The 25515-nt window shown below is 55.8% G+C and overlaps 1 protein-coding gene across 5 annotated transcripts in view; it reads left to right on the top strand.

The window, feature by feature from the left end:
* Window positions 1–404: 404 nt before the first annotated feature.
* Window positions 405–25515, top strand: part of LOC140735807 (aquaporin-10-like) — a 136270-nt gene continuing 111159 nt past the window's right edge. The window contains exons 1-3 of one of the 5 annotated variants that reach the window (XM_073061297.1): window positions 405–466; window positions 3501–3680; window positions 8091–8217. In XM_073061297.1, coding sequence (XP_072917398.1) covers window positions 3510–3680; window positions 8091–8217 — 298 coding nt within the window. In that variant the 5' untranslated portion in view covers window positions 405–466; window positions 3501–3509. The other 4 variants (XM_073061298.1, XM_073061294.1, XM_073061296.1 and 1 more) reach the window with 4 other exon arrangements.

Below are 25515 nucleotides of genomic sequence, written 5' to 3' on the forward strand. Positions count from 1 at the left end.
TAATATTTTAAATACATGGCTAACGTCAAACCAATAATTAGTGACTTTCTGTGGAAGAAGAGGGTAAAATTAACTGAATCATTTATTAAATGGCAGTCCATCTCACCAATGTCTTATGCACCTGGAACGTAAGGTGGAGGGACTTGAAGGCAGGAAGGGTTGAAGTTCAACCCCTGAATGATTGACTGTTAAATGACCCTCTAGAATGTTGGGATTCAAACCGCTGATGTAAAGATCTGTGAACAATCGCACCCCCCCCCCCCCATGGAGTTGAGCGGATGGAGTGCGGCAGCCAATCAGAGCAGGGTGTGCAAAAGCAGGGAGACTGGCCACCAGCTCTCATTGGCTGGGACGTAGGTGGCCAACCAGGGAAGGGTGTGTCTCTCCCTCTCTCTTCTGAAGTTGCTTCCCTCATCTTATCAGGAATTAAAGGTGTTAATGATTGCCAGAGGTAGGACGACCTTTGGTAATAAACAGCTGAGTGTTAAGGGTGACACAACATGTCAGAGATGTGTGAGGTGAGATAGAGAGAACTTCTCCAGGGTGCACATCTGGCTGCTGGTCAGGGATGGGGCAGGGGACGTGAGCGATGGCTCAGATCTGGGTTCGATCCTGACCTCCAGCACTGTGAGTATGTGTGTGTCCGTGAGAGAAAGAGTGTGTGTTTGTCTGAGTGTGAGTGTGAGTGTGTCCGAGAGAGAGAGAGAGAGAGTGTGTTTGTCTGTCTGAGTGTGAGTGTGTCCAAGAGAGAGAGAGTGTGTGTTTGTCTGAGTGTGAGTGTGAGTGTGTCCGAGAGAGAGAGAGAGTGTGTGTTTGTCTGAGTGTGAGTGTGAGTGTGTCCGAGAGAGAGAGAGTGTGTCCGAGAGAGAGAGAGTGTGTGTTTGTCTGAGTCTGAGTGTGAGTGTGAGTGTGTCCGAGAGAGAGAGAGTGTGTTTGTCTGTCTGAGTGTGAGTGTGTCCAAGAGAGAGAGAGTGTGTGTTTGTCTGAGTGAGTGTGAGTGGGAGTGTGTCCGAGAGAGAGAGAGAGAGTGTGTTTGTCTGAGTGTGAGTGTGAGTGTGTCCGAGAGAGAGAGAGTGTGTGTTTGTCTGAGTGTGTCCGAGAGAGAGAGAGTGTGTGTTTGTCTGAGTGTGAGTGTGAGTGTGAGTGTGTCCGAGAGAGAGAGAGAGAGTGTGTTTGTCTGAGTGTGAGTGTGAGTGTGTCCGAGAGAGAGAGAGTGTGTGTTTGTCTGAGTCTGAGTGTGAGTGTGAGTGTGTCCGAGAGAGAGAGTGTGTTTGTCTGTCTGAGTGTGAGTGTGTCCAAGAGAGAGAGAGTGTGTGTTTGTCTGAGTGAGTGTGAGTGGGAGTGTGTCCGAGAGAGAGAGAGAGAGTGTGTTTGTCTGAGTGTGAGTGTGAGTGTGTCCGAGAGAGAGAGAGTGTGTGTTTGTCTGAGTGTGAGTGTGAGTGTGTCCGAGAGAGAGAGAGTGTGTGTTTGTCTGAGTGTGAGTGTGAGTGTGTCCGAGAGAGAGAGAGAGAGAGTGTGTTTGTCTGTCTGAGTGTGAGTGTGTCCAAGAGAGAGAGAGTGTGTGTTTGTCTGAGTCTGAGTGTGAGTGTGAGTGTGTCCGAGAGAGAGAGAGTGTGTTTGTCTGTCTGAGTGTGAGTGTGTCCAAGAGAGAGAGAGTGTGTGTTTGTCTGAGTGAGTGTGAGTGGGAGTGTGTCCGAGAGAGAGAGAGAGAGTGTGTTTGTCTGAGTGTGAGTGTGAGTGTGTCCGAGAGAGAGAGAGTGTGTGTTTGTCTGAGTGTGTCCGAGAGAGAGAGAGTGTGTGTTTGTCTGAGTGTGAGTGTGAGTGTGTGTCCGAGAGAGAGAGAGAGAGTGTGTTTGTCTGAGTGTGAGTGTGAGTGTGTCCGAGAGAGAGTGTGTGTTTGTCTGAGTCTGAGTGTGAGTGTGAGTGTGTCCGAGAGAGAGAGTGTGTTTGTCTGTCTGAGTGTGAGTGTGTCCAAGAGAGAGAGAGTGTGTGTTTGTCTGAGTGAGTGTGAGTGGGAGTGTGTCCGAGAGAGAGAGAGAGAGTGTGTTTGTCTGAGTGTGAGTGTGAGTGTGTCCGAGAGAGAGAGAGTGTGTGTTTGTCTGAGTGTGAGTGTGTCCGAGAGAGAGAGAGTGTGTGTTTGTCTGAGTGTGAGTGTGAGTGTGAGTGTGTCCGAGAGAGAGAGTGTGTGTGTGTTTGTCTGAGTGTGAGTGTGAGTGTGTCCGAGAGAGAGAGTGTGTGTTTGTCTGAGTCTGAGTGTGAGTGTGTCCGAGAGAGAGAGTGTGTGTTTGTCTGAGTGTGAGTGTGTCCGAGAGAGAGAGAGTGTGTGTTTGTCTGAGTCTGAGTGTGAGTGTGAGTGTGTCCGAGAGAGAGAGAGTGTGTGTTTGTCTGAGTCTGAGTGTGAGTGTGTCCGAGAGAGAGAGAGTGTGTGTTTGTCTGAGTCTGAGTGTGAGTGTGAGTGTGTCCGAGAGAGAGAGAGTGTGTTTGTCTGAGTCTGAGTGTGAGTGTGAGTGTGTCCGAGAGAGAGAGTGTGTGTGTGTTTGTCTGAGTGTGAGTGTGAGTGTGTCCGAGAGAGAGAGTGTGTGTTTGTCTGAATCTGAGTGTGAGTGTGAGTGTGTCCGAGAGAGAGAGAGTGTGTGTTTGTCTGAGTCTGAGTGTGAGTGTGAGTGTGTCTGAGAGAGAGAGAGAGTGTGTGTTTGTCTGAGTCTGAGTGTGAGTGTGTCCGAGAGAGAGAGAGTGTGTGTTTGTCTGAGGGAGAGAGAGAGAGTGTGTTTGTCTGAGTGTGAGTGTGTCCGAGAGAGAGAGAGAGAGAGTGTGTTTGTGTGAGTGTGAGTGTGTGTCTGTCTGTGTGTGAGTGAGTGAGTGTGTGTGTGCACGCATGGAGTTTGCACGTTCTCCCTGTAACCACGTGGGTTCCTCAAGAGCAGGGCAAATGGGTTAGTACAAGTTCTGTGGGCTGAAGGGCTGTGCAGCCACTGGCTGCCTTCAGAGAGCAGAGGGAGCCTTTTTGCCTCTGGCGGACAGATGCCATTGGGTCACGGGGGTCCTGGCTCCCATCTCTGTGATGGATGGGTTGATCAACCCTAGGGGTTTGCTGTCGATTTCCGCTTGATGGCGACAGGACGGGGGGTATTTTCACCAGGGCAGGTCTGGGGGTAGAGTATTACCAAAGCATGGGTGTCATGAAATGCCCCACCAAGGGAAGATATGGCGTTGAGAGGGAGTGACGGGTAGAAATTGCCTCTGGGGTGGGCTACACTCCAAGTTTGAAAGGAAAGAGACGGGGCACAGAGAAAGGGAGTGGCAGGGGTTTCCACGGGACGGGGGGGGGGGGGTGGGAAAGAGGAGATGGATGTTGAGGGGAGCATTGCAGAGGGATCAGGAAAGGAAGCTGGGAGACGAGAGGTGGGTGCGGCCCCCAGGAAGGGGAGGGAGGAAGGGTGAGCTGCCTGTACTTGACCTGACCCTGACATTGGCTGGCCCCATCACCAACTCCATCGCAGGTTGCCGGCATGACAAAGGTGGAGGTTGCCATGCCGACAGAGGTTCAACCTTCGCCTCCACGGTTGCTGGAGAAGGCCTGGACCAGGAGAAGGCTGAAGACCTTCCAGAGGAGAATACGACTGAAGAACAAGCTACTGAGGCAGTGCTTAGCTGAATTCCTCGGAGAGTACATATTGATCGTAAGTGTGGGGTCCAAACTCGCCGGGACCGGTCGAGGGTAGGGCTTCCTCTGCATTGTCCCATCATTTACCACCGAGGTGAGACACAGAGTGAAGCTCCCAGCCTGTCCAGTCTGTCCTTAGAGCTCAAAGCCTCCAGACCCAGTAATGCCCCCGTGAATCGTTTTTTGCATTCTGTCCAGCTTGGTCACCAAGTGGCGTAGAGGCTAGCCTGGCACGATCATAGCTCGGGGAGCTCTGGAGTTCACAGTTCCATTCTGATGCCGTTCTGTAAGGAGTCTCCGTACGTCGTCCCTGTGGTTTCCACCGGGAGCTCCGGTTTCCTCCCACAGTCCAAAGGCGAGCCGGCTAGGTCATTGTAAATTGTCCCGTGATTAGGTTAGGGTCAGTCGGGTTTGTTGGGGGTTGCTGGGGCAACGTGACTCGGAGGGCTGGGAGGGTCTATTCTGTGCCGTACCGCTAAATTAATAAATGGCCTCCTTCCTGCACCTGTTATATCACAAAGAACAGAACCGGGCTCGCCAACCTCTCCCTTTGACTGAAACACAACGTCCTGGGGAACCTCCTCTGCACCCTCTCCAGTGCAGTCACCTCCTTCCTGTAGTGAGGAGACCTGAAATCACACAGTGCTCCAGCTGTGGTAGGAAGGACAGTCGATTTTCTAGTAGGGCGGTAACACCATTGTTGGTCCCCATTTCTCAGCTGGAGACCCTGGCAGTCGCGGATCACGTGCCAAACTGTTTGCTTCACCTCTGGCCATGTTTGCCCCCCCACCCCCCAGACCCGGTGTGAAGCAAGTGTGCCCCCATTGTTAGAGTGACCAGAAGGGATGTATTCTGGGATTTTTGTAAAGGGCTTGGACGAGGAAGTGGAGGGTGGGCTTGTAAGCTTGCAGATGCCACACAGGTTGGTGGGGTTGTGGGCGGTGTAGAAGATTACAGCACTACAGTGACGGGATGCTGAGCTGGGCTGAGAAGAGGCAGGTGCAGGTCAAGCCAGAAAACTGTGACGTGACTCAGCTTGGAAGGTCGAACCCTGCAGGCAGAGTACAAGGTTAACAGCAAAGTTCTTAGCACTGTGGAGGAACAGATGGATCTTGGGGTCCACGTCAAGAGACCCCTCAACATTGCAGCACAAGTCGATAGGCTGGTTAAGAACTCGTTAGTTGGGTGGAAGGAGTTGAAGAGCCTCGAGGTAATGTTGCAGCTCTATCAAACTCTCTTATCAAGTTTATTGTCATCTGACAGTAAATATATACAACCAGATGAAAGAACATTCCTCTGGACCGGGGAGCACTCACAAAACATGTGTCACACACAGCACATAAACCAAAGAATTACCACACGTAGTTATAGTTCTGGAAATCAAAGTGTGCAGCACAGGCTAACAGTAAATAGTGAACTTTTACTGTCCTAGTTCGTTGTCCTGGTGACGGGACCTCGATGGTGGCAGGGTATTCAATGGTCGGACAGCCTGAGGGAAGAAGCTGTTACCCAGTCCTGATACTCCTGTACGTCCTTCCCGAGGGTCGTAGGTCAGAGAGATAGTGGGATCCTCAGCAACGCTTCGGGCCCTTCACTGCAGCGCTCCCAGTAAATGTCACAAATAGTGGAGACCCCGGTGATCCTCTCGGCAAATTTTACCGTCCTCTGTAGAGTCTGTGTTCCGATGCCTTGCGGCTTCCGTCCCTCACAGGCAGACAGGACACTCTGGATGGCTCCACCAGCAGGGGTGGGGACCCTTGCTCACCTCAGACACTGCTGTGTCTTCCTGACTAGTGCGGAGCTTGCCTGTTATGCGCACTTTGTCTTCACTCTCTCCACGACAGCGCCATTGGTGTTCAGTAGACGGTGGCTGAACAGCACCTTCCTGAAGTCCACAATCATCTCTTTCGTCTTGTCCAACTTGAGAATCAGGTTGTTGTTCTCACACCATTTGACAAGGGCTTTTCCCTTTGGAGTGAAGGGGGGTGTGGTGAGAGGTAACATGAGGCACAGGTCGAGTGGACAGCCAGAGACTTTTCCAAGGGCAGAAATGTCTAATACAAGGGGGCAAAAAATTTAACCCTTACATACTGTTCGGGTCAAATTTGACTCGTTTTGACATTTGACAGCAGTAAGAACACCTCAAATGCCATTTTTTAGCCGAAATTTGATGACTTTTCCTGAAGTGACCCAAAAATGCTCAAAAATGAAAATATTAAAATTTTTTATACTTTTGTATATTTTTGTTCATTGAGGCTGTTCCGGGTCAAATTGGACCCGTATCTATTGAAATGGATTTTAGATCTCTGAAACATTAATTAAGGATTAATCACCCATTTATTACTGTCAGATTAATAATACATTCTAAACAGATCTGTGGTTCACAATTTGGTATAGACACTTGTTATGGGGGGATTCTTGGGCCGGGTCACTGTGAAGGTGTAGAATATGACCAGTATGTAAGGAGGAATGTCAGAGGTGGTGGGCACACGGAATGTGCTACCAGGAGTAATGGTAGAGGCAGATACATCAGGGAAATTTAAGAGATTGTCCGACAGGCACATGGAAAAATGGAGGACCACATGGAAAGGAAGTGTTAGATTGATCTTGGAGTAGAGTCATAGAAAGGTACAGCATAGAAACAGGCCCTTCGACCCATCTAGTCTGTACTGAACCATTGAAATTTCCTACTCTCATTGACTGGCACTGCGGCCATAGCCCACCATACCCCTATCCACACTTCCCTTAAACATTGAAATCGAGCTTGCATGCACCACTTGCACTGGCAGCTTGTCCCACACTCCACACCTTCTGAGTGAAGAAGTTGCCCCTCATGTTCCCCTTAAATGCTTCATCTTTCACCCTTAACCCATTGCCTCTGGTTGTAGTCCCACCCAAACTCATTGGAAAAGGCTCGCTTGCGTTTACTCTATCAATACCCCTCGTAATTTTATATACCACTATCAAAGCTCCCCTCAGTCTTATGCACTCTAAGGAACACAGTCCTAACCTTTTCAATCTTCCCTTATAACCCAGGTCCTCCAGACCCAGCAACATCCTGGTAAATTTTCTCTGTGCTCTTTCAACCTTATTTACATCTTTCCTGTAGGTAGGTGAACAAAACTGCGCCCAGTACTCCAAATTAGGATTCATCAACATCTTATACAACTTCAACATCACATTCTATCTCCTGTACTCAATTCTTTGATTTATGAAGGCCAATGTGTCAAAAGCTTTCTTTACGACCCTGTCTACCTGTGACGCCACTTTCATTGAATTACAGATCTGTATTCCCAGATCCCTTGGTTCTACCACACTCCTCGGCGCCCCTAATGTTCACCGTGTAAGACAAACTCTGGCTGGTCCTGCTAACGTGCAACACCTCACACTTGTCTGCATTAAATTCCACCTGCCATCTCCCTGCCCATTTTTCCATCTGGTCCAGATAATGATGCAAGCCATGAGACCCTTCCTCACTACCACTACCCCCCCAATCATCTGTAAGTCTGCTGATCCAGTCAACCAGATTGTCATCAGGACCACTGATACAGATGACAAACACCAGCACCAATTCCTGCGGCACTCCACTGGTCACAGGCCTCAAGTCAGAGAGGCAACCATCTACCACTCTCTGGCTTCTCCCAGAAAGTCAATTTACCATCTCATCTTGGTCGAGCCACTGAACCTCCTGTGTGGGACCTTGTGACAGACAGACAGACAGACAGACAGACAGACGGACGGACAGACAGACAGACAGACGGAGAGACTTTATTGATCCCGAGGGAAATTGGGTTTCGTTACATTTGCACCAACCAAGAATAGTGTAGAAATATAGCAATATAAAACCATAAATAATTAAATAATAATAAGTTAATCATGCCAGGTGGAAATAAGTCCAGGACCAGCCTATTGGCTCAGGGTGTCTGACACTCCGAGGGAGGAGTTGTAAAGTTTGATGGTCACAGGCAGGAATGACTTCCTATGACGCTCAGTGTTACATCTCGGTGGAATGAGTCTCTGGCTGAACGTACTCCTGTGCCTAACCAGTACATTATGGAGTGAATGGGAGTCATTGTCCAAGATGGCATGCAACTTGGACAGCATCCTCTTTTCAGACACCACCATCAGAGAGTCCAGAGAAATGCCTTACTAAAGTCCACGTAGACAACATTCTCTGCTTTGTCTTCATCAACTTCCCTGCAACCTCTTCGAAAAACTCTTTACAGACAGAACTCTGAACTCCGGAACACCCTAAGCTGTATTAATCACTACCTACCATGGCACCCTAATGACGGGGCCACCGAGTGTACGTTCGTGGCCTTCCTGGTAGCTCCTACAAGTAGGTTAAAAGTCTGTCACAACATGACGGGCCAATTGGCTCGCACTGCACTGTTATGTTTTAATGTAAACTTCTTTGTCACCCTAGCTAATGGGATCGGCCACTGTAGCGCAGGTCACCACCTACCACAACCAGAAAGGAACCTACCTGTCCATCAGCATGGGCTACGCCATTGGGGTCCTCTTTGGCATCTATGTGTCCAATGGAGTCTCAGGTAGGACATACCATCTGAGTGAAGAAACTCTGCCCAGGCTCACGACGGAACACGGTCAGAGGGCTAAGACAACCGGTGGCCAATTCGACACATGCTCGTTAATGCAATTATCTAAATAGCCAATCATGTGGCAGCAACACAATGTGTAAAAGCATGCAGATATGGTCAAGAGCTTCAATTGTTGTTCAGACCAAACGTGGTAATGGGGAATAAGTTGAACTCAGTGACTTTGACTGTGGAGTGGTCAGGGGAGTGTGAGGGTCTGGGTGGTGTGGAATGGTTAGGGGAGTGTGAGGGTCTGGGTGGTGTGGAATGGTTAGGGGAGTGTGAGGGTCTGGGTGGTGTGGAATGGTCAGGGGAGTGTGAGGGTCTGGGTGGTGTGGAATGGTCAGGGGAGTGTGAGGGTCAGGGTGGTGTGGAATGGTCAGGGGAGTGTGAGGGTCTGGGTGGTGTGGAATGGTCAGGGGAGTGTGAGGGTCTGGGTGGTGTGGAATGGTTAGGGGAGTGTGAGGGTCTGGGTGGTGTGGAATGGTCAGGGGAGTGTGAGGGTCTGGGTGGTGTGGAATGGTCAGGGGAGTGTGAGGGTCTGGGTGGTGTGGAATGGTCAGGGGAGTGTGAGGGTCTGGGTGGTGTGGAATGGTTAGGGGAGTGTGAGGGTCTGGGTGGTGTGGAATGGTTAGGGGAGTGTGAGGGTCTGGGTGGTGTGGAATGGTTAGGGGAGTGTGAGGGTCTGGGTGGTGTGGAATGGTCAGGGGAGTGTGAGGGTCTGGGTGGTGTGGAATGGTCAGGGGAGTGTGAGGGTCTGGGTGGTGTGGAATGGTCAGGGGAGTGTGAGGGTCTGGGTGGTGTGGAATGGTCAGGGGAGTGTGAGGGTCTGGGTGGTGTGGAATGGTCAGGGGAGTGTGAGGGTCTGGGTGGTGTGGAATGGTCAGGGGAGTGTGAGGGTCTGGGTTGTGTGGAATGGTCAGGGGAGTGTGATGGTCTGGGGGGTGTGGAATGGTTAGGGGAGTGTGAGGGTCAGGGTGGTGTGGAATGGTCAGGGGAGTGTGAGGGTCTGGGTGGTGTGGAATGGTCAGGGGAGTGTGAGGGTCTGGGTGGAGTGGAATGGTTAGGGGAGTGTGAGGGTCTGGGTGGTGTGGAATGGTTAGGGGAGTGTGAGGGTCTGGGTGGTGTGGAATGGTCAGGGGAGTGTGAGGGTCTGGGTGGTGTGGAATGGTCAGGGGAGTGTGAGGGTCTGGGTGGTGTGGAATGGTCAGGGGAGTGTGAGGGTCAGGGTGGTGTGGAATGGTCAGGGGAGTGTGAGGGTCTGGGTGGTGTGGAATGGTCAGGGGAGTGTGAGGGTCAGGGTGGTGTGGAATGGTCAGGGGAGTGTGAGGGTCAGGGTGGTGTGGAATGGTTAGGGGAGTGTGAGGGTCTGGGTGGTGTGGAATGGCTAGGGGAGTGTGAGGGTCTGGGTGGTGTGGAGTGGTCAGGGGAGTGTGAGGGTCTGGGTGGTGTGGAATGGTTAGGGGAGTGTGAGGGTCTGGGTGGTGTGGAATGGTTAGGGGAGTGTGAGGGTCTGGGTGGTGTGGAATGGTCGGGGAGTGTGAGGGTCTGGGTGGTGTGGAATGGTCAGGGGAGTGTGAGGGTCAGGGTGGTGTGGAATGGTTAGGGGAGTGTGAGGGTCTGGGTGGTGTGGAATGGTTAGGGGAGTGTGATGGTCTGGGGGGTGTGGAATGGTCAGGGGAGTGTGAGGGTCTGGGTTGTGTGGAATGGTTAGGGGAGTGTGATGGGTCAGGGTGGTGTGGAATGGTTAGGGGAGTGTGATGGTCTGGGTGGTGTGGAATGGTCAGGGGAGTGTGAGGGTCTGGGTGGTGTGGAATGGTCAGGGGAGTGTGAGGGTCTGGGTGGTGTGGAATGGTCAGGGGAGTGTGAGGGTCTGGGTGGTGTGGAATGGTCAGGGGAGTGTGAGGGTCTGGGTGGTGTGGAATGGTCAGGGGAGTGTGAGGGTCTGGGTGGTGTGGAATGGTTAGGGGAGTGTGAGGGTCTGGGTGGTGTGGAATGGTTAGGGGAGTGTGAGGGTCTGGGTGGTGTGGAATGGTTAGGGGAGTGTGATGGTCTGGGTGGTGTGGAATGGTTAGGGGAGTGTGAGGGTCTGGGTGGTGTGGAATGGTTCGGGGAGTGTGAGGGTCTGGGTGGTGTGGAATGGTCAGGGGAGTGTGATGGTCTGGGTGGTGTGGAATGGTTAGGGGAGTGTGAGGGTCTGGGTGGTGTGGAATGGTTAGGGGAGTGTGATGGTCTGGGTGGTGTGGAATGGTTAGGGGAGTGTGAGGGTCTGGGTGGTGTGGAATGGTTCGGGGAGTGTGAGGGTCTGGGTGGTGTGGAATGGTTAGGGGAGTGTGAGGGTCTGGGTGGTGTGGAATGGTTAGGGGAGTGTGAGGGTCTGGGTGGTGTGGAATGGTTAGGGGAGTGTGAGGGTCTGGGTGGTGTGGAATGGTGACGAGAGTGTGAGGGTCTGGGTGGTGTGGAATGGTTAGGGGAGTGTGATGGTCTGGGTGGTGTGGAATGGTGACGAGAGTGTGAGGGTCTGGGTGGTGTGGAATGGTTAGGGGAGTGTGAGGGTCTGGGTGGTGTGGAATGGTGACGAGAGTGTGAGGGTCTGGGTGGTGTGGAATGGTTAGGGGAGTGTGAGGGTCTGGGTGGTATGGAATGGTCAGGGGAGTGTGAGGGTCTGGGTGGTGTGGAATGGTTAGGGGAGTGTGAGGGTCTGGGTGGTGTGGAATGGTTAGGGGAGTGTGATGGTCTGGGTGGTGTGGAATGGTTAGGGGAGTGTGAGGGTCTGGGTGGTGTGGAATGGTTAGGGGAGTGTGAGGGTCTGGGTGGTGTGGAATGGTTAGGGGAGTGTGAGGGTCTGGGTGGTGTGGAATGGTTAGGGGAGTGTGAGGGTCTGGGTGGTGTGGAATGGTGACGAGAGTGTGAGGGTCTGGGTGGTGTGGAATGGTTAGGGGAGTGTGATGGTCTGGGTGGTGTGGAATGGTGACGAGAGTGTGAGGGTCTGGGTGGTGTGGAATGGTTAGGGGAGTGTGAGGGTCTGGGTGGTATGGAATGGTCAGGGGAGTGTGAGGGTCTGGGTGGTGTGGAATGGTTAGGGGAGTGTGAGGGTCTGGGTGGTGTGGAATGGTCAGGGGAGTGTGAGGGTCTGGGTGGTGTGGAATGGTGACGAGAGTGTGAGGGTCTGGGTGGTGTGGAATGGTTAGGGGAGTGTGAGGGTCTGGGTGGTGTGGAATGGTCAGGGGAGTGTGAGGGTCTGGGTGGTGTGGAATGGTCAGGGGAGTGTGAGGGTCTGGGTGGTGTGGAGTGGTCAGGGGAGTGTGAGGGTCTGGGTGGTGTGGAATGGTTAGGGGAGTGTGAGGGTTTGGGTGGTGTGGAATGGTGACGAGAGTGTGAGGGTCTGGGTGGTGTGGAATGGTCAGGGGAGTGTGAGGGTCTGGGTGGTGTGGAATGGTCAGGGGAGTGTGATGGTCTGGGTGGTGTGGAATGGTTAGGGGAGTGTGACGGTCTGGGTGGTGTGGAATGGTCAGGGGAGTGTGAGGGTCTGGGTGGTGTGGAATGTTTAGGGGAGTGTGAGGGTCAGGGTGGTGTGGAATGGTTAGGGGAGTGTGATGGTCTGGGTGGTGTGGAATGGTCAGGGGAGTGTGAGGGTCTGGGTGGTGTGGAATGGTGACGAGAGTGTGATGGTCTGGGTGGTGTGGAATGGTCAGAGGAGTGTGAGGGTCTGGGTGGAGTGGAATGGTTAGGGGAGTGTGAGGGTCTGGGTGGAGTGGAATGGTTAGGGGAGTGTGAGGGTCTGGGTGGTGTGGAATGTTTAGGGGAGTGTGAGGGTCAGGGTGGTGTGGAATGGTTAGGGGAGTGTGAGGGTCTGGGTGGTGTGGAATGGTTAGGGGAGTGTGAGGGTCTGGGTGGTGTGGAATGGTTAGGGGAGTGTGAGGGTCTGGGTGGTGTGGAATGGTTAGGGGAGTGTGATGGTCTGGGTGGTGTGGAATGGTCAGGGGAGTGTGAGGGTCTGGGTGGTGTGGAATGGTTAGGGGAGTGTGACGGTCTGGGTGGTGTGGAATGTTTAGGGGAGTGTGAGGGTCTGGGTGGTGTGGAATGGTCAGGGGAGTGTGAGGGTCTGGGTGGTGTGGAATGGTGACGAGAGTGTGAGGGTCTGGGTGGTGTGGAATGGTTAGGGGAGTGTGAGGGTCTGGGTGGTGTGGAATGGTTAGGGGAGTGTGAGGGTCTGGGTGGTGTGGAATGGTCAGGGGAGTGTGAGGGTCTGGGTGGTGTGGAATGGTCAGGGGAGTGTGAGGGTCTGGGTGGTGTGGAATGGTCAGGGGAGTGTGAGGGTCTGGGTGGTGTGGAATGGTCAGGGGAGTGTGAGGGTCTGGGTGGTGTGGAATGGTCAGGGGAGTGTGAGGGTCAGGGTGGTGTGGAATGGTCAGGGGAGTGTGAGGGTCTGGGTGGTGTGGAATGGTCAGGGGAGTGTGAGGGTCTGGGTGGTGTGGAATGGCTAGGGGAGTGTGAGGGTCTGGGTGGTGTGGAATGGTTAGGGGAGTGTGAGGGTCTGGGTGGTGTGGAATGGTCAGGGGAGTGTGAGGGTCTGGGTGGTGTGGAATGGTTAGGGGAGTGTGAGTGTCTGGGTGGTGTGGAATGGTTAGGGGAGTGTGAGGGTCTGGGTGGTGTGGAATGGTTAGGGGAGTGTGAGGGTCTGGGTGGTGTGGAATGGTCAGGGGAGTGTGAGGGTCTGGGTGGTGTGGAATGGTCAGGGGAGTGTGAGGGTCTGGGTGGTGTGGAATGGTCAGGGGAGTGTGAGGGTCTGGGTGGTGTGGAAAGGTCAGGGGAGTGTGAGGGTCTGGGTTGTGTGGAATGGTCAGGGGAGTGTGATGGTCTGGGGGGTGTGGAATGGTTAGGGGAGTGTGAGGGTCAGGGTGGTGTGGAATGGTCAGGGGAGTGTGAGGGTCTGGGTGGTGTGGAATGGTCAGGGGAGTGTGAGGGTCTGGGTGGAGTGGAATGGTTAGGGGAGTGTGAGGGTCTGGGTGGTGTGGAATGGTTAGGGGAGTGTGAGGGTCTGGGTGGTGTGGAATGGTCAGGGGAGTGTGAGGGTCTGGGTGGTGTGGAATGGTTAGGGGAGTGTGAGGGTCTGGGTGGTGTGGAATGGTCAGGGGAGTGTGAGGGTCTGGGTGGTGTGGAATGGTCAGGGGAGTGTGATGGTCTGGGGGGTGTGGAATGGTCAGGGGAGTGTGAGGGTCTGGGTGGTGTGGAATGGTTAGGGGAGTGTGAGGGTCTGGGTGGTGTGGAATGGTTAGGGGAGTGTGAGGGTCTGGGTGGTGTGGAATGGTCAGGGGAGTGTGAGGGTCTGGGTTGTGTGGAATGGTTAGGGGAGTGTGATGGTCTGGGGGGTGTGGAATGGTCAGGGGAGTGTGAGGGTCTGGGTTGTGTGGAATGGTTAGGGGAGTGTGATGGTCTGGGGGGTGTGGAATGGTTAGGGGAGTGTGAGGGTCAGGGTGGTGTGGAATGGTAAGGGGATTGTGAGGGTCTGGGTTGTGTGGAATGGTTAGGGGAGTGTGATGGTCTGGGGGGTGTGGAATGGTTAGGGGAGTGTGAGGGTCAGGGTGGTGTGGAATGGTTAGGGGAGTGTGATGGTCTGGGTGGTGTGGAATGGTTAGGGGAGTGTGAGGGTCTGGGTGGTGTGGAATGGTTAGGGGAGTGTGAGGGTCTGGGTGGTGTGGAATGGTTAGGGGAGTGTGAGGGTCTGGGTGGTGTGGAATGGTTAGGGGAGTGTGAGGGTCAGGGTGGTGTGGAATGGTTAGGGGAGTGTGAGGGTCTGGGTGGTGTGGAATGGTTAGGGGAGTGTGAGGGTCAGGGTGGTGTGGAATGGTTAGGTGAGTGTGATGGTCTGGGTGGTGTGGAATGGTCAGGGGAGTGTGAGGGTCTGGGTGGTGTGGAATGGTCAGGGGAGTGTGAGGGTCTGGGTGGTGTGGAATGGTCAGGGGAGTGTGAGGGTCTGGGTGGTGTGGAATGGTCAGGGGAGTGTGAGGGTCTGGGTGGTGTGGAATGGTCAGGGGAGTGTGAGGGTCTGGGTGGTGTGGAATGGTCAGGGGAGTGTGAGGGTCTGGGTGGTGTGGAATGGTTAGGGGAGTGTGAGGGTCTGGGTGGTGTGGAATGGTTAGGGGAGTGTGAGGGTCTGGGTGGTGTGGAATGGTTAGGGGAGTGTGAAGGTCTGGGTGGTGTGGAATGGTTAGGGGAGTGTGATGGTCTGGGTGGTGTGGAATGGTTAGGGGAGTGTGAGGGTCTGGGTGGTGTGGAATGGTTAGGGGAGTGTGAGGGTCTGGGTGGTGTGGAATGGTTAGGGGAGTGTGATGGTCTGGGTGGTGTGGAATGGTTAGGGGAGTGTGAGGGTCTGGGTGGTGTGGAATGGTTAGGGGAGTGTGATGGTCTGGGTGGTGTGGAATGGTCAGGGGAGTGTGAGGGTCTGGGTGGTGTGGAATGGTCAGGGGAGTGTGAGGGTCAGGGTGGTGTGGAATGGTGACGAGAGTGTGAGGGTCTGGGTGGTGTGGAATGGTTAGGGGAGTGTGAGGGTCTGGGTGGTGTGGAATGGTCAGGGGAGTGTGAGGGTCTGGGTGGTGTGGAATGGTTAGGGGAGTGTGAGGGTCTGGGTGGTGTGGAATGGTCAGGGGAGTGTGAGGGTCTGGGTGGTGTGGAATGGTTAGGGGAGTGTGAGGGTCAGGGTGGTGTGGAATGGTTAGGGGAGTGTGAGGGTCTGGGTGGTGTGGAATGGTCAGGGGAGTGTGAGGGTCTGGGTGGTGTGGAATGGTCAGGGGAGTGTGAGGGTCTGGGTGGTGTGGAATGGTCAGGGGAGTGTGAGGGTCTGGGTGGTGTGGAATGGTCAGGGGAGTGTGAGGGTCTGGGTTGTGTGGAATGGTCAGGGGAGTGTGATGGTCTGGGGGGTGTGGAATGGTTAGGGGAGTGTGAGGGTCAGGGTGGTGTGGAATGGTCAGGGGAGTGTGAGGGTCTGGGTGGTGTGGAATGGTCAGGGGAGTGTGAGGGTCTGGGTGGAGTGGAATGGTTAGGGGAGTGTGGGGGTCTGGGTGGTGTGGAATGGTTAGGGGAGTGTGAGGGTCTGGGTGGTGTGGAATGGTCAGGGGAGTGTGAGGGTCTGGGTGGTGTGGAATGGTTAGGGGAGTGTGAGGGTCTGGGTGGTGTGGAATGGTCAGGGGAGTGTGAGGGTCTGGGTGGTGTGGAATGATCAGGGGAGTGTGATGGTCTGGGGGGTGTGGAATGGTCAGGGGAGTGTGAGGGTCTGGGTTGTGTGGAATGGTTAGGGGAGTGTGATGGTCTGGGGGGTGTGGAATGGTCAGGGGAGTGTGAGGGTCTGGGTTGTGTGGAATGGTTAGGGGAGTGTGATGGTCTGGGGGGTGTGGAATGGTTAGGGGAGTGTGAGGGTCTGGGTTGTGTGGAATGGTTAGGGGAGTGTGATGGTCTGGGGGGTGTGGAATGGTTAGGGGAGTGTGAGGGTCAGGGTGGTGTGGAATGGTTAGGGGAGTGTGATGGTCTGGGTGGTGTGGAATGGTTAGGGGAGTGTGAGGGTCTGGGTGGTGTGGAATGGTTAGGGGAGTGTGAGGGTCAGGGTGGTGTGGAATGGTTAGGGGAGTGTGAGGGTCTGGGTGGTGTGGAATGGTTAGGGGAGTGTGAGGGTCAGGGTGGTGTGGAATGGTTAGGGGAGTGTGATGGTCTGGGTGGTGTGGAATTGTCAGGGGAGTGTGAGGGTCTGGGTGGTGTAGAATGGTTAGGGGAGTGTGAGGGTCTGGGTGGTGTGGAATGGTCAGGGGAGTGTGAGGGTCTGGGTGGTGTGGAATGGTCAGGGGAGTGTGAGGGTCTGGGTGGTGTGGAATGGTCAGGGGAGTGTGAGGGTCTGGGTGGTGTGGAATCGTTAGGGGAGTGTGAGGGTCTGGGTGGTGTGGAATGGTTAGGGGAGTGTGAGGGTCTGGGTGGTGTGGAATGGTTAGGGGAGTGTGATGGTCTGGGTGCTGTGGAATGGTTAGGGGAGTGTGAGGGTCTGGGTGGTGTGGAATGGTTAGGGGAGTGTGAGGGTCTGGGTGGTGTGGAATGGTTAGGGGAGTGTGATGGTCTGGGTGGTGTGGAATGGTTAGGGGAGTGTGAGGGTCTGGGTGGTGTGGAATGGTTAGGGGAGTGTGAGGGTCTGGGTGGTGTGGAATGGTTAGGGGAGTGTGAGGGTCTGGGTGGTGTGGAATGGTGACGAGAGTGTGAGGGTCTGGGTGGTGTGGAATGGTTAGGGGAGTGTGATGGTCTGGGTGGTGTGGAATGGTGACGAGAGTGTGAGGGTCTGGGTGGTGTGGAATGGTTAGGGGAGTGTGAGGGTCTGGGTGGTGTGGAATGGTGACGAGAGTGTGAGGGTCTGGGTGGTGTGGAATGGTTAGGGGAGTGTGAGGGTCTGGGTGGTGTGGAATGGTCAGGGGAGTGTGAGGGTCTGGGTGGTGTGGAATGGTTAGGGGAGTGTGAGGGTCTGGGTGGTGTGGAATGGTTAGGGGAGTGTGATGGTCTGGGTGGTGTGGAATGGTTAGGGGAGTGTGAGGGTCTGGGTGGTGTGGAATGGTTAGGGGAGTGTGAGGGTCTGGGTGGTGTGGAATGGTTAGGGGAGTGTGAGGGTCTGGGTGGTGTGGAATGGTGACGAGAGTGTGAGGGTCTGGGTGGTGTGGAATGGTTAGGGGAGTGTGATGGTCTGGGTGGTGTGGAATGGTGACGAGAGTGTGAGGGTCTGGGTGGTGTGGAATGGTTAGGGGAGTGTGAGGGTCTGGGTGGTGTGGAATGGTGACGAGAGTGTGAGGGTCTGGGTGGTGTGGAATGGTTAGGGGAGTGTGAGGGTCTGGGTGGTATGGAATGGTCAGGGGAGTGTGAGGGTCTGGGTGGTGTGGAATGGTTAGGGGAGTGTGAGGGTCTGGGTGGTGTGGAATGGTCAGGGGAGTGTGAGGGTCTGGGTGGTGTGGAATGGTGACGAGAGTGTGAGGGTCTGGGTGGTGTGGAATGGTTAGGGGAGTGTGAGGGTCTGGGTGGTGTGGAATGGTTAGGGGAGTGTGAGGGTCAGGGTGGTGTGGAATGGTTAGGGGAGTGTGAGGGTCAGGGTGGTGTGGAATGGTTAGGGGAGTGTGAGGGTCTGGGTGGTGTGGAATGGTCAGGGGAGTGTGAGGGTCTGGGTGGTGTGGAATGGTCAGGGGAGTGTGAGGGTCTGGGTGGTGTGGAATGGTTAGGGGAGTGTGAGGGTCTGGGTGGTGTGGAATGGTCAGGGGAGTGTGAGGGTCTGGGTGGTGTGGAATGGTCAGGGGAGTGTGAGGGTCTGGTTGGTGTGGAGTGGTCAGGGGAGTGTGAGGGTCTGGGTGGTGTGGAATGGTTAGGGGAGTGTGAGGGTTTGGGTGGAGTGGAATGGTTAGGGGAGTGTGAGGGTCTGGGTGGTGTGGAATGGTGACGAGAGTGTGAGGGTCTGGGTGGTGTGGAATGGTCAGGGGAGTGTGAGGGTCTGGGTGGTGTGGAATGGTCAGGGGAGTGTGATGGTCTGGGTGGTGTGGAATGGTTAGGGGAGTGTGAGGGTTTGGGTGGTGTGGAATGGTTAGGGGAGTGTGAGGGTCTGGGTTGTGTGGAATGGTGACGAGAGTGTGAGGGTCTGGGTGGTGTGGAATGGTCAGGGGAGTGTGAGGGTCTGGGTGGTGTGGAATGGTCAGGGGAGTGTGATGGTCTGGGTGGTGTGGAATGGTTAGGGGAGTGTGACGGTCTGGGTGGTGTGGAATGGTCAGGGGAGTGTGAGGGTCTGGGTGGTGTGGAATGTTTAGGGGAGTGTGAGGGTCAGGGTGGTGTGGAATGGTTAGGGGAGTGTGATGGTCTGGGTGGTGTGGAATGGTTAGGGGAGTGTGAGGGTCTGGGTGGTGTGGAATGTTTAGGGGAGTGTGAGGGTCAGGGTGGTGTGGAATGGTTAGGGGAGTGTGAGGGTCTGGGTGGTGTGGAATGGTTAGGGGAGTGTGAGGGTCTGGGTGGTGTGGAATGGTTAGGGGAGTGTGAGGGTCTGGGTGGTGTGGAATGGTTAGGGGAGTGTGATGGTCTGGGTGGTGTGGAATGGTCAGGGGAGTGTGAGGGTCTGGGTGGTGTGGAATGGTTAGGGGAGTGTGAGGGTCAGGGTGGTGTGGAATGGTCAGGGGAGTGTGAGGGTCTGGGTGGTGTGGAATGGTCAGGGGAGTGTGAGGGTCTGGGTGGAGTGGAATGGTTAGGGGAGTGTGGGGGTCTGGGTGGTGTGGAATGGTTAGGGGAGTGTGAGGGTCTGGGTGGTGTGGAATGGTCAGGGGAGTGTGAGGGTCTGGGTGGTGTGGAATGGTTAGGGGAGTGTGAGGGTCTGGGTGGTGTGGAATGGTCAGGGGAGTGTGAGGGTCTGGGTGGTGTGGAATGATCAGGGGAGTGTGATGGTCTGGGGGGTGTGGAATGGTCAGGGGAGTGTGAGGGTCTGGGTTGTGTGGAATGGTTAGGGGAGTGTGATGGTCTGGGGGGTGTGGAATGGTCAGGGGAGTGTGAGGGTCTGGGTTGTGTGGAATGGTTAGGGGAGTGTGATGGTCTGGGGGGTGTGGAATGGTTAGGGGAGTGTGAGGGTCTGGGTTGTGTGGAATGGTTAGGGGAGTGTGATGGTCTGGGGGGTGTGGAATGGTTAGGGGAGTGTGAGGGTCAGGGTGGTGTGGAATGGTTAGGGGAGTGTGATGGTCTGGGTGGTGTGGAATGGTTAGGGGAGTGTGAGGGTCTGGGTGGTGTGGAATGGTTAGGGGAGTGTGAGGGTCAGGGTGGTGTGGAATGGTTAGGGGAGTGTGAGGGTCTGGGTGGTGTGGAATGGTTAGGGGAGTGTGAGGGTCAGGGTGGTGTGGAATGGTTAGGGGAGTGTGATGGTCTGGGTGGTGTGGAATTGTCAGGGGAGTGTGAGGGTCTGGGTGGTGTAGAATGGTTAGGGGAGTGTGAGGGTCTGGGTGGTGTGGAATGGTCAGGGGAGTGTGAGGGTCTGGGTGGTGTGGAATGGTCAGGGGAGTGTGAGGGTCTGGGTGGTGTGGAATGGTCAGGGGAGTGTGAGGGTCTGGGTGGTGTGGAATCGTTAGGGGAGTGTGAGGGTCTGGGTGGTGTGGAATGGTTAGGGGAGTGTGAGGGTCTGGGTGGTGTGGAATGGTTAGGGGAGTGTGATGGTCTGGGTGCTGTGGAATGGTTAGGGGAGTGTGAGGGTCTGGGTGGTGTGGAATGGTTAGGGGAGTGTGAGGGTCTGGGTGGTGTGGAATGGTTAGGGGAGTGTGATGGTCTGGGTGGTGTGGAATGGTTAGGGGAGTGTGAGGGTCTGGGTGGTGTGGAATGGTTAGGGGAGTGTGAGGGTCTGGGTGGTGTGGAATGGTTAGGGGAGTGTGAGGGTCTGGGTGGTGTGGAATGGTGACGAGAGTGTGAGGGTCTGGGTGGTGTGGAATGGTTAGGGGAGTGTGATGGTCTGGGTGGTGTGGAATGGTGACGAGAGTGTGAGGGTCTGGGTGGTGTGGAATGGTTAGGGGAGTGTGAGGGTCTGGGTGGTGTGGAATGGTGACGAGAGTGTGAGGGTCTGGGTGGTGTGGAATGGTTAGGGGAGTGTGAGGGTCTGGGTGGTGTGGAATGGTCAGGGGAGTGTGAGGGTCTGGGTGGTGTGGAATGGTTAGGGGAGTGTGAGGGTCTGGGTGGTGTGGAATGGTTAGGGGAGTGTGATGGTCTGGGTGGTGTGGAATGGTTAGGGGAGTGTGAGGGTCTGGGTGGTGTGGAATGGTTAGGGGAGTGTGAGGGTCTGGGTGGTGTGGAATGGTTAGGGGAGTGTGAGGGTCTGGGTGGTGTGGAATGGTGACGAGAGTGTGAGGGTCTGGGTGGTGTGGAATGGTTAGGGGAGTGTGATGGTCTGGGTGGTGTGGAATGGTGACGAGAGTGTGAGGGTCTGGGTGGTGTGGAATGGTTAGGGGAGTGTGAGGGTCTGGGTGGTGTGGAATGGTGACGAGAGTGTGAGGGTCTGGGTGGTGTGGAATGGTTAGGGGAGTGTGAGGGTCTGGGTGGTATGGAATGGTCAGGGGAGTGTGAGGGTCTGGGTGGTGTGGAATGGTTAGGGGAGTGTGAGGGTCTGGGTGGTGTGGAATGGTCAGGGGAGTGTGAGGGTCTGGGTGGTGTGGAATGGTGACGAGAGTGTGAGGGTCTGGGTGGTGTGGAATGGTTAGGGGAGTGTGAGGGTCTGGGTGGTGTGGAATGGTTAGGGGAGTGTGAGGGTCAGGGTGGTGTGGAATGGTTAGGGGAGTGTGAGGGTCAGGGTGGTGTGGAATGGTTAGGGGAGTGTGAGGGTCTGGGTGGTGTGGAATGGTCAGGGGAGTGTGAGGGTCTGGGTGGTGTGGAATGGTCAGGGGAGTGTGAGGGTCTGGGTGGTGTGGAATGGTTAGGGGAGTGTGAGGGTCTGGGTGGTGTGGAATGGTCAGGGGAGTGTGAGGGTCTGGGTGGTGTGGAATGGTCAGGGGAGTGTGAGGGTCTGGTTGGTGTGGAGTGGTCAGGGGAGTGTGAGGGTCTGGGTGGTGTGGAATGGTTAGGGGAGTGTGAGGGTTTGGGTGGAGTGGAATGGTTAGGGGAGTGTGAGGGTCTGGGTGGTGTGGAATGGTGACGAGAGTGTGAGGGTCTGGGTGGTGTGGAATGGTCAGGGGAGTGTGAGGGTCTGGGTGGTGTGGAATGGTCAGGGGAGTGTGATGGTCTGGGTGGTGTGGAATGGTTAGGGGAGTGTGAGGGTTTGGGTGGTGTGGAATGGTTAGGGGAGTGTGAGGGTCTGGGTTGTGTGGAATGGTGACGAGAGTGTGAGGGTCTGGGTGGTGTGGAATGGTCAGGGGAGTGTGAGGGTCTGGGTGGTGTGGAATGGTCAGGGGAGTGTGATGGTCTGGGTGGTGTGGAATGGTTAGGGGAGTGTGACGGTCTGGGTGGTGTGGAATGGTCAGGGGAGTGTGAGGGTCTGGGTGGTGTGGAATGTTTAGGGGAGTGTGAGGGTCAGGGTGGTGTGGAATGGTTAGGGGAGTGTGATGGTCTGGGTGGTGTGGAATGGTTAGGGGAGTGTGAGGGTCTGGGTGGTGTGGAATGTTTAGGGGAGTGTGAGGGTCAGGGTGGTGTGGAATGGTTAGGGGAGTGTGAGGGTCTGGGTGGTGTGGAATGGTTAGGGGAGTGTGAGGGTCTGGGTGGTGTGGAATGGTTAGGGGAGTGTGAGGGTCTGGGTGGTGTGGAATGGTTAGGGGAGTGTGATGGTCTGGGTGGTGTGGAATGGTCAGGGGAGTGTGAGGGTCTGGGTGGTGTGGAATGGTTAGGGGAGTGTGACGGTCTGGGTGGTGTGGAATGTTTAGGGGAGTGTGAGGGTCTGGGTGGTGTGGAATGGTCAGGGGAGTGTGAGGGTCTGGGTGGTGTGGAATGGTGACGAGAGTGTGAGGGTCTGGGTGGTGTGGAATGGTTAGGGGAGTGTGAGGGTCTGGGTGGTGTGGAATGGTCAGGGGAGTGTGAGGGTCTGGGTGGTGTGGAATGGTCAGGGGAGTGTGAGGGTCTGGGTGGTGTGGAATGGTCAGGGGAGTGTGAGGGTCTGGGTGGTGTGGAATGGTCAGGGGAGTGTGAGGGTCTGAGTGGTGTGGAATGGTCAGGGGAGTGTGAGGGTCTGGGTGGTGTGGAGTGGTCAGGGGAGTGTGAGGGTCTGGGTGGTGTGGAATGGTGACGAGAGTGTGAGGGTCTGGGTGGTGTGGAATGGTCAGGGGAGTGTGAGGGTCTGGGTGGTGTGGAATGGTTAGGGGAGTGTGACGGTCTGGGTGGTGTGGAATGGTCAGGGGAGTGTGAGGGTCTGGGTGGTGTGGAATGTTTAGGGGAGTGTGAGGGTCAGGGTGGTGTGGAATGGTTAGGGGAGTGTGAGGGTCTGGGTGGTGTGGAATGGTTAGGGGAGTGTGAGGGTCTGGGTGGTGTGGAATGGTTAGGGGAGTGTGAGGGTCTGGGTGGTGTGGAATGGTTAGGGGAGTGTGATGGTCTGGGTGGTGTGGAATGGTCAGGGGAGTGTGAGGGTCTGGGTGGTGTGGAATGGTTAGGGGAGTGTGACGGTCTTGGTGGTGTGGAATGTTTAGGGGAGTGTGAGGGTCTGGGTGGTGTGGAATGGTCAGGGGAGTGTGAGGGTCTGGGTGGTGTGGAATGGTGACGAGAGTGTGAGGGTCTGGGTGGTGTGGAATGGTTAGGGGAGTGTGAGGGTCTGGGTGGTGTGGAATGGTCAGGGGAGTGTGAGGGTCTGGGTGGTGTGGAATGGTCAGGGGAGTGAGAGGGTCTGGGTGGTGTGGAATGGTCAGGGGAGTGTGAGGGTCTGGGTGGTGTGGAATGGTCAGGGGAGTGTGAGGGTCTGGGTGGTGTGGAATAGTCAGGGGAGTGTGAGGGTCTGGGTGGTGTGGAATGGTCAGGGGAGTGTGAGGGTCAGGGTGGTGTGGAATGGTCAGGGGAGTGTGAGGGTCTGGGTGGTGTGGAATGGTCAGGGGAGTGTGAGGGTCTGGGTGGTGTGGAATGGCTAGGGGAGTGTGAGGGTCTGGGTGGTGTGGAATGGTTAGGGGAGTGTGAGGGTCTGGGTGGTGTGGAATGGTCAGGGGAGTGTGAGGGTCTGGGTGGTGTGGAATGGTCAGGGGAGTGTGAGGGTCTGGGTGGTGTGGAATGGTCAGGGGAGTGTGAGGGTCTGGGTGGTGTGGAATGGTTAGGGGAGTGTGAGTGTCTGGGTGGTGTGGAATGGTTAGGGGAGTGTGAGGGTCTGGGTGGTGTGGAATGGTCAGGGGAGTGTGAGGGTCTGGGTGGTGTGGAATGGTCAGGGGAGTGTGAGGGTCTGGGTGGTGTGGAATGGTTAGGGGAGTGTGAGTGTCTGGGTGGTGTGGAATGGTTAGGGGAGTGTGAGGGTCTGGGTGGTGTGGAATGGTCAGGGGAGTGTGAGGGTCTGGGTGGTGTGGAATGGTCAGGGGAGTGTGAGGGTCTGGGTGGTGTGGAATGGTCAGGGGAGTGTGAGGGTCTGGGTGGTGTGGAATGGTCAGGGGAGTGTGAGGGTCTGGGTGGTGTGGAAAGGTCAGGGGAGTGTGAGGGTCTGGGTTGTGTGGAATGGTCAGGGGAGTGTGATGGTCTGGGGGGTGTGGAATGGTTAGGGGAGTGTGAGGGTCAGGGTGGTGTGGAATGGTCAGGGGAGTGTGAGGGTCTGGGTGGTGTGGAATGGTCAGGGGAGTGTGAGGGTCTGGGTGGAGTGGAATGGTTAGGGGAGTGTGAGGGTCTGGGTGGTGTGGAATGGTTAGGGGAGTGTGAGGGTCTGGGTGGTGTGGAATGGTCAGGGGAGTGTGAGGGTCTGGGTGGTGTGGAATGGTTAGGGGAGTGTGAGGGTCTGGGTGGTGTGGAATGGTCAGGGGAGTGTGAGGGTCTGGGTGGTGTGGAATGGTCAGGGGAGTGTGATGGTCTGGGGGGTGTGGAATGGTCAGGGGAGTGTGAGGGTCTGGGTGGTGTGGAATGGTTAGGGGAGTGTGAGGGTCTGGGTGGTGTGGAATGGTTAGGGGAGTGTGAGGGTCTGGGTGGTGTGGAATGGTCAGGGGAGTGTGAGGGTCTGGGTTGTGTGGAATGGTTAGGGGAGTGTGATGGTCTGGGGGGTGTGGAATGGTCAGGGGAGTGTGAGGGTCTGGGTTGTGTGGAATGGTTAGGGGAGTGTGATGGTCTGGGGGGTGTGGAATGGTTAGGGGAGTGTGAGGGTCAGGGTGGTGTGGAATGGTAAGGGGATTGTGAGGGTCTGGGTTGTGTGGAATGGTTAGGGGAGTGTGATGGTCTGGGGGGTGTGGAATGGTTAGGGGAGTGTGAGGGTCAGGGTGGTGTGGAATGGTTAGGGGAGTGTGATGGTCTGGGTGGTGTGGAATGGTTAGGGGAGTGTGAGGGTCTGGGTGGTGTGGAATGGTTAGGGGAGTGTGAGGGTCTGGGTGGTGTGGAATGGTTAGGGGAGTGTGAGGGTCTGGGTGGTGTGGAATGGTTAGGGGAGTGTGAGGGTCAGGGTGGTGTGGAATGGTTAGGGGAGTGTGAGGGTCTGGGTGGTGTGGAATGGTTAGGGGAGTGTGAGGGTCAGGGTGGTGTGGAATGGTTAGGTGAGTGTGATGGTCTGGGTGGTGTGGAATGGTCAGGGGAGTGTGAGGGTCTGGGTGGTGTGGAATGGTCAGGGGAGTGTGAGGGTCTGGGTGGTGTGGAATGGTCAGGGGAGTGTGAGGGTCTGGGTGGTGTGGAATGGTCAGGGGAGTGTGAGGGTCTGGGTGGTGTGGAATGGTCAGGGGAGTGTGAGGGTCTGGGTGGTGTGGAATGGTCAGGGGAGTGTGAGGGTCTGGGTGGTGTGGAATGGTTAGGGGAGTGTGAGGGTCTGGGTGGTGTGGAATGGTTAGGGGAGTGTGAGGGTCTGGGTGGTGTGGAATGGTTAGGGGAGTGTGAGGGTCTGGGTGGTGTGGAATGGTTAGGGGAGTGTGATGGTCTGGGTGGTGTGGAATGGTTAGGGGAGTGTGAGGGTCTGGGTGGTGTGGAATGGTTAGGGGAGTGTGAGGGTCTGGGTGGTGTGGAATGGTTAGGGGAGTGTGATGGTCTGGGTGGTGTGGAATGGTTAGGGGAGTGTGAGGGTCTGGGTGGTGTGGAATGGTTAGGGGAGTGTGATGGTCTGGGTGGTGTGGAATGGTCAGGGGAGTGTGAGGGTCTGGGTGGTGTGGAATGGTCAGGGGAGTGTGAGGGTCAGGGTGGTGTGGAATGGTGACGAGAGTGTGAGGGTCTGGGTGGTGTGGAATGGTTAGGGGAGTGTGAGGGTCTGGGTGGTGTGGAATGGTCAGGGGAGTGTGAGGGTCTGGGTGGTGTGGAATGGTTAGGGGAGTGTGAGGGTCTGGGTGGTGTGGAATGGTCAGGGGAGTGTGAGGGTCTGGGTGGTGTGGAATGGTTAGGGGAGTGTGAGGGTCAGGGTGGTGTGGAATGGTTAGGGGAGTGTGAGGGTCTGGGTGGTGTGGAATGGTCAGGGGAGTGTGAGGGTCTGGGTGGTGTGGAATGGTCAGGGGAGTGTGAGGGTCTGGGTGGTGTGGAATGGTCAGGGGAGTGTGAGGGTCTGGGTGGTGTGGAATGGTCAGGGGAGTGTGAGGGTCTGGGTTGTGTGGAATGGTCAGGGGAGTGTGATGGTCTGGGGGGTGTGGAATGGTCAGGGGAGTGTGAGGGTCAGGGTGG

Source organism: Hemitrygon akajei, chromosome 11, assembly GCF_048418815.1.
Source record: "Hemitrygon akajei chromosome 11, sHemAka1.3, whole genome shotgun sequence".
In the NCBI taxonomy this organism is placed as follows: Eukaryota; Metazoa; Chordata; class Chondrichthyes; order Myliobatiformes; family Dasyatidae; genus Hemitrygon; species Hemitrygon akajei.